The 10496-nt window shown below is 37.1% G+C and overlaps 1 protein-coding gene across 1 annotated transcript in view; it reads left to right on the forward strand.

The window, feature by feature from the left end:
- LOC125225549 overlaps nt 1–8755 on the forward strand; it is a 356301-nt gene extending 347546 nt beyond the window's left edge. The window contains exons 24-30 of the mRNA XM_048129307.1: nt 1684–1689; nt 3708–3962; nt 4262–4414; nt 5059–5227; nt 5756–5949; nt 6689–6829; nt 7195–8755. Of these exons, the coding sequence (XP_047985264.1) occupies nt 1684–1689; nt 3708–3962; nt 4262–4414; nt 5059–5227; nt 5756–5949; nt 6689–6829; nt 7195–7266 (990 nt within the window). The 3' untranslated portion in view covers nt 7267–8755. The remainder of the gene's footprint in view (nt 1–1683; nt 1690–3707; nt 3963–4261; nt 4415–5058; nt 5228–5755; nt 5950–6688; nt 6830–7194) is intronic.
- The last annotated feature ends 1741 nt before the right edge of the window (nt 8756–10496 follow it).

Here is a 10496-nt window from a genome sequence, read left to right on the forward strand (position 1 = left end):
AAGTATCAGAAATGTAAAGTATGATCTGTAATAGAGTCAAAAACTGTTTAGTTAAAAAAAAAACTTAGCGTCAAGCTTGGCACTGTATGTGAGAGCGAGCGTCTGAGGAGGCTAGCCGTCCACAGTGGGGCTGCGAAGGGCCGTACTCCGGCGTGTACGCGGCGCCGGCCGCCGTGTTCCGGCTCAGCTTCCTGGGCTCGGTCGAGGTGGACGAGGACAAGCGCAGGCGCAAACGGCTCAAGAAAAACATGGTGGAGGAAGCGGTTAATAAGATTAAGGTGCTGTGTTGTCTGTGGTCGGTTTTTTTTTAAACGTGGATACAAGGAATTTCATCCAAGTATTTTTATTTGTTTCTGACGTAAGAAGAGATAATAATAACTAAAGATAGTTTTCAAAAGGTATTTTCGTTGAGTAATGTTTTTAGGTGTTTTTTGTGACATTTCAATCTCCGAGTTTTATTAAAGGTTACTTTTACAATTTTATTGGACATTAGACGCAGGATTGTTTGTTTATACTAAAATGATTTGACTGGTTATGGTTAAGTAATCATAAAATATTTATCCATTCTAGCAACCCACTACCTTTATATCCTAGTTTTGCAATGTACATAATTATTTACGTTTTTAATGGGATACTATGTCAGAAAATTATTATTATTATTATATTATTATTATTTGTCTGTCTTTTCCATATCTCGGGACCATGGGGTCCCGGACCTTTGGGAGGCATGCGTGGGGCCGAAGCCAACAGCACAGAGGCCCTTTTAGACATTTTAATCTAAAGGCAAGGGATACACGTGGCGGATACCATCCCCGAGCGCACAATATGATACAACCGGCGATGGTCCCCGCCAGGTGCAAAGACTATTGCAGTGCAGCACTTTTGTGCTGCGATGGGAATAAGGTCATGGGTTATTGTTTTGAAAGTTGGATGAACTGGTTAAAGGGCTATGGGAGGAGACTATCGGACACCTGCCGTGACAATTAGTCTCACAATTGTAAAAGGCAGGCGGTGACTCGCCAACTCATTGAGTGGGCCCTGCAAAACGGCCGCACGCACGGTGCGACAACAGAGCAACACTTGAGAGTGGCTAAAAGGTTGTCGAGAGGTGAGTCTGCGGTAGCTTGGTTCCTGGTGTTCCATTCAGCAGGCCGCCGGCGTTATGACATTTTACACTTCCAACCTGGAGCATAGGTCCCGCTCTTGCGAATCCACTCTGGCCGGCCGGTTAAGGCAAGCGCAGAGGCGAGGGCTAGATGGAAGTGCCCTCTGGAATAGGGGTCCGCGGTGTCGCCACTCACCGTCAGCTCGCCACAAGCTGCCCCCGCGGGCTTATTATTATTATTATTATGAGATGTGATAAAATATCGAAAACAATACCAAAATATTCGTTTCGCTTCGCTTGCTTTCAAAATTACATTGGGTTTATATTCCTCAAAAAAATTTACTCATTATTCTTGTTATACATAACATAAGCATTATCAATATTTAGATACAGAATTACCTATAATAGAAATTGAAAAAATATCTAACTATTGATAATGCTAAATCGGTAATTTCCATTGTTTATGTAATTCAAACTTTCAATGTAGAATTTGGTTTCAATCATATTCATTACATAGCATGCACGAATAATGTACTAATAACAGTTGTTTTCCCTTCGCCTTCCATGGGGTACATCAGGCATTGGTAAGTTCTAAATTCTAAATTGAACACATCCTCGCATGGTCGTGTGTGTTAGCCCTTATCCTAAATTTAAAAAAAGTTTATTTATAATTATGTCTATGGCCAACCATTTCCGTGAACTACAAAAGGTGGCGCGAATTTCCAATTCTTGCCAGAGATCATTTTCTAGTGACAAAAATGGCTGTTCAGTGATACCAACTTAATAAAATACCTTTCACACGCGACCATGACAGCATTTGTAATCTGTGTCAAAGCTAAGCTCGGCCCGTATAGAGTATTTTTAGTTTCATAAATCAACATTAGAAACGACATAACACAAGAACACTAATGTGCAATTTTCATCACTGCAATGTCTACAACACATAAATTGATTCGAATATAACTTAACACACTTTAAGTCGAAATAACCATTGTTATTAGACAATTTCACCTTTTGACCGTCGCGCTATAATATATGGTATAAAAGACAATATTAGAATTTTACGTTATTAGAATGTAGACAGAAAAAAAAATAGGTAAACGCAACTAAAAAAACATTAATGTAAACTGCTTTGTACATTTCCATATGGGATAAATGTGCGAGACAGTTAACTTTACTGTTAAAGAATAGTTAATTTAGAATTGGTACGCGATGGGAGGAATTTAATTTTTAAATAAAAAGAAAAAAGTAAACAATATTTTTTATTGCAGAATATAAAAGATCGTTTTCCCCTCACTAGCTCGGAAACACGTGTTTTGTCCTTTAATACCAGCGGGTAAAAACGCATTTTATCCACTAGTGGGTAAAGTAATTTGACCTTGAATAAAGTCAAATTAACTGCTTTAAAATTGATAAAAGTAGGTGAATCTAGTAATAATGATGATTTACCACCTGTGGAACTACTGGAAGCAGTGATAAACGCATTTTTTGCGTTGTAGTTTCCTCGCTATAGTGAGGGGAAAAGTTTTGTGTTACACTCGGGTGCAAATGTATTTTACTTCTCGTGTGTTAAAAAACTCGCAAGTTCAGGATTCTATTCTCGAACCACTCGCTTCGCTCGTGGTTCAACTATAGAATCCTTTCACTTGCTCGTTTTTCAATTCCACACTCGGCGTTAAAATACAACTTTGCCCCCTTGTATAACAAATAACTATTATTAATTTATAGCGTGTCACATATATTTCAATCATTCAGTATGTTTATGCACAAAATTACGGACTTTTCTGAAAATAGTATTCATCATCCTCTGAACAAGATTTTCATCCATCTTTTTTGTCTGTTGATTCCGTGTGGACCGCAAGGAGTGGATATTTTGAATTATTGTGCCACTATTATTTAATTGTCCTTTAATGAAATAATGATTTGGGCAATAATTATTGCCTAGTAGTTTTCTGGAAATTCAACAATTTAGCAATCATTGACCCAGACCAAGGGGATTTTTCACGTATTTGTTCACAGTGCATTTTCGCCGGTCAACGTCCATCATCAATAACTTACAAACGCAAAAAGTTAGATCAACAAAATTTCTAATATAGAGTTATCAACGTATTAAAATTAAGATGTGATTATCAGTTTTTTTTAATTTTTAAATATATTTTTTTTATTCGTCGCTAAACGCGTGCCAATACTATGTTAACTATGCTTTATATATAAAGATTCATTTAAAGATATACTAGTGGCGGTCAAAAGGAATGTCTCGTCTTTATTAAATCGATAAAATTGTTTGTGAACTCCAGCAGTATCTAAATCTTTACATTTAATAATTACACACATATAAAATAAATGTATATATGAATATAACAACCAGTGTGATTTTATTATTAGTCTCAAACGCAATAGTACCTAGTACCTACAGTACGATTAACATCAGTTAACGATTCGAGTTTCATATCTATCTTGCTCGCACTTAAGCGATCCCGATAAGAGCCGAAGCCGAGGGGTAAAAGCCGAATCGTTAACTGATTTTAATCGCACTGCAACTTGCTTACCAAGTAATTGTCACATGAAACAAAAGATTAAACGACGTTTATTTTTTTTTCAGGCCCCCGAAGGTGAAAACCAGCCAAGCACCGAAGTAGATCTCTTCATATCGACGGAGAAAATCATGGTCCTCAACACAGAACTGAAAGAAATTATGATGGATCATGCCCTCCGGACCATTTCGTATATCGCTGACATTGGGGACCTGGTTGTACTCATGGCTAGGAGAAGATTCGTGCCGCATGAGACGGATTCTGATCAGCCGAAGTTGAATAGGACGCCGAAGATGATTTGCCATGTTTTTGAGAGTGAAGAGGTGAGTGTTTGTTGTATTCATATAAATACTTAATTATGTAATGAATAAGGTCCTTACTCTTTGACTGAATCAGAAACACATCTTGAGCCTTAGGTACGACTACCTTCATGTATTCTGACAAGGTTCATATGGCGATAGGCGTAGCGCTTAAAGGCTTAAGGCCAGTTGTCACTGAACGTAATCTAACATCTGAAAATGATAGCTTTTTAAAGAATAAATAAAGAATTTAATAGTACAGTGTCTACTTCGTACAACATCGAATAGCTATCTGACTGTCAATGGTTTTCTTCCATTTGCAGGCGCAATTCATAGCCCAGTCCATCGGGCAAGCCTTCCAAGTGGCATACATGGAGTTCCTCAAAGCGAACGGCATAGAAGACCACAGCTTCGTCAAGGAGATGGACTATCAAGAAGTGCTGAACAGCCAGGAGATCTTCGGAGATGAGTTACAGGTTCGACCTCTGTGATTTTAATAACTTATAATTTTTTTACCTTTTAACTGCTTTCACTTTTTCATCGAGATGTTCAATTGTTCATGTCGACGCTGATATTACGAAGATATATGTCCAATTTGATATGGTGGTGACTACTTCTTCGAAATAAGCTGGATATAGCATTTGAATTTACCTAAACTATTTTTTTCTCCCGAACTGTTATTTGTCATTTATAGCTGGCCGTGCATGAATACTTTAAAACTTTACATTTGTTTGTTACCATCTACTTGACTGTATTCTTATCGAAAAAATAAACGCATTTGATTTGATCTGTAAATGGCAACGCATTTGTTTATAACGATACCGCGCTTATTTTATGTTTCTTTATTTTTGTCAGTGCAAACCTTTGCGTCAAAATACAGGAAACAGAGTTTTTCACTTAAAGTCTATTCAAAAAATCAAGTGCACGTATAGAAAAAGTATTGTACGCAATGGTGTTTAACTGAGTCTTACTCGTGGCGAATATGCAACGCTGACAGAAAACTGTCCCATCCCTTTGCTGTAAGGCATCGTCAAATGCAGGATTTTATCAAATTGCGTTATAAATGTGGTTATTTTTTGCACTCGCTAAGTTCTCATTTTCATTCTGAGTTTTATTATAGATGTTCGCAAAGAAAGAGCTGCAGAAAGAAGTCGTGGTGCCGAAGACAAAGGGGGAAATCCTTGGGGTCGTGGTGGTGGAGTCCGGGTGGGGCTCCATGCTGCCCACCGTCGTTATAGCGAATCTGGCCCCGGCCGGCGCGGCGGCGAGATGCGGACACCTTAACATAGGTAAGAATTTTTGAGGCCTGTCAAGACAACTAGCTTTACCCGCGGCTTCGCTCGTGTTAAATTCTGAGTCGTCGTCGCTCCGTTTTGCCATGAAAGACTGACAAACAAACAGACACACACGGAAAGTGTGCATTTATAATATTACTAATATTAGTAAGTATAGATTTGAATGTCCACGCCTTTCTCAAGTGACGAACTTGTTTGACCCACTGTATTTTTACTTTTTTGGATCCTTGTTCAGTTATTGCATTTTTGTATAGTTCTTATACACTCATGTCTCCAAACATGAGACCGGTTTAAATATTACCCTCTACCACCCAATTTAACTAGTAACCAATTCGTTGACGACTCGAGCCAAAGTGCTGTCCACCTAGGTGTTGATGCTAAAAAATCCAAACATGTAAGGCATACACATCCCTTTCAGTCGAGCAACGTCTATTATGGAAGTCGCCTCATATTAGGGTTAACTACACTTTTAATTGACATCGTTCATTAAAAGAGATATATAAATCCTCTTTATCATTTCAGGTGATCAAATAATCGCAATAAACGGCGTCAGCCTTGTCGGTCTACCGCTCTCTACGTGTCAGACTTACATCAAAAACTCGAAGAACCAAACGGTGGTTAAACTGACTGTGGTGCCGTGTGCCCCCGTGGTTGAAGTGAAGATCAAGCGGCCTGACACCAAATATCAGCTCGGGTTCAGCGTGCAGAATGGAGTGGTGAGTTTTGCCTGATTTCTTTATTATAGACATTAATAACCTAACCTAACCACAAAATTAAAATTTTGAAAAAAACCCCGACCGCGACATAGTAGACCGATTTTCATGAAACATGGCTAAGAACACTCTCGACTAACTCAGCTTTCAGACAAAAAAAACTAAATCTAAATCAGTTTATCCATTCGGGAGCTACGATGCCACAGACAGACACACACATACACACACATACAGACAGACAGACAAACAGACTGACAAACAGACAGACACACAGACAGACAGACACGTCAAACTTATAACACCCCGTCGTTTTTGCGTCGGGGGTTAAAAATGCCCTTTCTTCCAAGTCAGTGATAGGGACTTATTCTCAAACTGACATATCGCGTTGATCTTTCGTTAAAAAAACGTGAATTTACATTACAAATACCTACCTGCAAAAATTAGACATAATCAATCCACATGTGACAACCAAACCAATAATTCCGAAAGTCTTCTAATTTCGAAAGTCGCATAAAAATCACCATTATTTCCATCATATCAAGATTCCCCTTTCGAAATTACCCGAGCATTTCTGACATTCGGAATTACCCTAATGCACCTTAGTACTAACAAGTACAGTTTACTCTCATACATTGTTTAAATTTCAATCAATACGTTATTCATCTATCGAATCAATCATTCAATTTTCTAATTACTAAATTCATCAGTTCCAAGTCATTAAAAACAAAACAATTTTCCCCAGATATGCAGTTTACTCCGCGGCGGTATCGCCGAGCGCGGCGGCGTGCGAGTCGGCCACCGCATCATAGAGATCAACTCACAGAGCGTTGTTGCCGTTCCGCACGAACGCATTGTTAATCTACTAGCGACATCTGTGGGCGAGGTACGACATTAAGTTATGTTTAGTGACATCTGTTGGGGATGTACTACAAATCTTCGCTTCGGCGGTTCAACCCTAACATGTTTTCTACCGCAAGTGTGTATGATCCCTTATTTGTGCAACAAGGAACCATAGACTAGATAAAAACTTTTTAAATATGGAGAAATTAAAATCAATGCGCAATGAAAATTAAAATCGTTACTGTGATAGTTATATATATATCTATGTGTAAAGTATTACAGTCCTGTTCTTACTTTAGTATCTATAGCATAACTCAATGCAACTTTATCCAATGAAGCTACTATTTTACTAAGATTAGCGAGTTGAATGATATGTTTTTTTATTTAACAGAAAACATCTGATTACAGATCCTAATGAAAACGATGCCGACGTCGATGTTCCGACTGCTGACGGGCCAGGAAAACCCCGTGTTCATATAAGCGCCGCCGCGCGACACAAGTGCCTGCTTACGATATTACACGCCCAATAATGTTGGCCCTGTCACACTCACTTTAGAAAAAAAAATAAGGGTGATTAACTTAATTTTCAGATACCTGCAAGGCTAGCATGCGTGGATCACACGTCTTTTTCAATTTGTATGAGTGACATACGGAGGGTAGTCTATCTCGCGGCGAGATAATCTCGCACCGTTCTTATGCTAGCCCTGCTGGATGGCTGCCGAATCGTCTTTTTTTTAAATGTCGTTACTCACGGGCGTACAGGACCCTAACCGTGATAACCTTGGGATGGTTCGCGGCCTGTTTGATCGCGTGTAAAGTGTATAGTCTGCCGTAAGTACGTTAAGAAAAAACAGTTATACGTAAGAGCGAGACGTAAATATTTTGGGCGACCAAAGTCGCGGTCCTGTACGCCCGTCTGAAACGGTTTTAAATGCGTGTGTGTTGTTAATGTGACAGAAAAAAAAATGTAGGTGGATTATAAAAATTAAATTTGCTTACAAGTTTTGTATTTAGGTTTATTGTGTTGTGTGTTTGAATCTCAAGAACTACTAAAATAATTTAGTTATTAATATTAACCTCTCATATTTACTTTTATTGAAAGTAAACTAAATTAAACATGTTTGTAATTTGGACGCCAAACATATCGTCACCAAGAACCTTATTATTGGTACACGAAGTTTGATATGGGGTTTTACTCCGCGCCCTTTTCGGTCAAAAGGTTAAACTAAAATAGAAATAGAACGATTATATAATTTAGGTACGTTCTATTTTTAAAAGTGACAGTGACAGGGCCCAACAACTAGCTTAGCCTCAAAATACTCGAATCCCGCGTGAGAACCTGAAGACAAGCGGGACGCTTTATAAATGCTTATGTGGCTGGATAAGGTACTTAGGATAAGTTGTGTATCTCTCTAACAACGCTTGCATTTACTAAGACGACAATTTTTACAATATCTACCCAAATAGCACTAGACCCTACTCATAGTCTTTGTCCCTGTCGGTGAGTAAGGCTGCCAGAGCTCAACGAGAGTGCGGTGTGCTGGGTGACGGAAGGACCTACGGAACTAATTTGTTCCATCTATTGTCCTTGGAGTCACCGGCAACCCGAACCCTCCTTGGAACTTGTACACTCCTGTTTGGTGTGTACTTAACATTCTTATTTGGTCATTTTACCCTCAACTGGCATAAGGAACCTTTTGAGGGTAGATTATGTTTGTTACACTTTTTTAAATGCCTGTAGATACAGACTATAGTAGCAACAATGGTTAAGAAATATTGCAACAGATATCTCTATAGTATTTGCCTAAATATGGCTAAATTAAGGAAATATCACTACAAATGGAATGAAGTATAGTGGGTTTAAGCATAGATTAAATATAAGAGATCATACCATCCCATACATTAAAATGCGACCGCCTAAGAACGCGCATACACTACACCACACATAGATGTCGCCACAAAATATGCCTTGTTGCCATCGATTATTTGTAGATTGGCGTTAAGTGTCACTTTCGAGATATAAATATATGTCAAAAGTGACACTTAACGCCATCTATAAGTATAATCGAAAGCTACAAGACATTTTTTTTGTGCCGCCATTTATGTGTGGTGTAGTGTGTAGTGTATGCGCGTTCTTAGGCGGTTGCATTTTCTTAATGTATGGAATGGTTAATCTTCTTATATTTAATCTATGGTTTAAGTATCTTTAGATTTATCACGATATAGTTTGACTTTTGTAACCTTTTCTCGGATACGTAAATTGGAAATCCCAAACGCTTATACTAGTGACTGATAAAGATAGAATGATACTATTTTCCCGGTTGTAAGATGTAAATTACTTAAATTCTACAGTTATTTAACTTTTTAACAACCAGACACTTTGATTACGTGATTTACGTGTTGCAATGATACCAACATACACATTGTTAATTACCATAGAGGTGTATGGTGGTTAAAAGGTTAAATAATGTTGCCAGCATATTGGAGGTAAAACTTTTAGGATATCAATTTATTAATAATTGTCGTTTTAGTCCATGCACGGGTCAGTCCTTTGATTGTCATGACAATGTGTATTTATACCGGTGTTGTAAAAAGTTTCGAGCTTTATCATATTGCCTATTGGCAACCCGCGCGTTATTCAATAATATTTAAAAAAACATGCTCCAATTTTTTTAGTAAAGCATTTTTGATTACAAGTGTTGCCACTTTATAATTAATTGGTTGTTTGAAAAACAATAAATTTTACATATAAGTAACTCATAATTACTGGAACTAATTTGACAAGTCTTATAAGTTTGTGAACTTGATACTACGCTGGAAGCTTTTTATGACACGCATTTATACTCCATTAAATGTACCTATAGATTGAATATCACATACCACATTCATATCTGCTTAGTTTGTAATATTTTTAAATAAACGCCGGAAATATATACATTATATTAACATACATATTAGTTGTCAAGTAAATTAAAAATAACATTTACGCCATTTCTGATCAGAGACTTTTTGTGTTGCCATACTTGTCGAATATTTCTCTTTAGGTTTAAAATTAATCTTTGCCATTATTTTGTATTTTTCTTTTACTTTTTCACCTCATCATTCCATGACTTATCTCATTGATTATCGATAGTAATCAATAATTTCGTTAAGTTCATAGAAAAATTATATTTATATTTTAATTCGTTTGAATAGAGAGAACGCTCCAATATTTTGAGAAATAAAATTATAGATTTTGAAAATCATATATGCACCATTGATTGAAATGTGACTACGTTCAAATTTTCTTTCGAATTAGAAACTGTTGTACATTTTGTAGTATGTGGGTTGAATCCATGAAAAAACAAATTTTAAGACAAGACATCTTTTAAACGTCTATCGATGTGTTAAGACCATTCTACAGTGATTATATTTAAAAAAAAATGAATTGATTAGTGGATATAGTAATGGATGAAAGCATTATTTCGTGTAGCATTTCAAAAGATATATCATATTTTGTAAATTTTATAGTGTCGCTATAGCATTACTATGTAACCTATAATATAATGTATGTCCTATGTTTTTAGCTAGGCTTAGCGCTCTGAGGACGCGTTCTAATATTTATTTATGTATAAATATTTACTAAATTGACTAAATCGTCATTATAAGACCATTAGGACCTTTAACATCTTGCTTGTATTATCTTGTCCTTATTTTTTTATTTCAACTTA

This window comes from Leguminivora glycinivorella, chromosome 4 (genome assembly GCF_023078275.1).
Source record: "Leguminivora glycinivorella isolate SPB_JAAS2020 chromosome 4, LegGlyc_1.1, whole genome shotgun sequence".
Classification (NCBI taxonomy): Eukaryota; Metazoa; Arthropoda; class Insecta; order Lepidoptera; family Tortricidae; genus Leguminivora; species Leguminivora glycinivorella.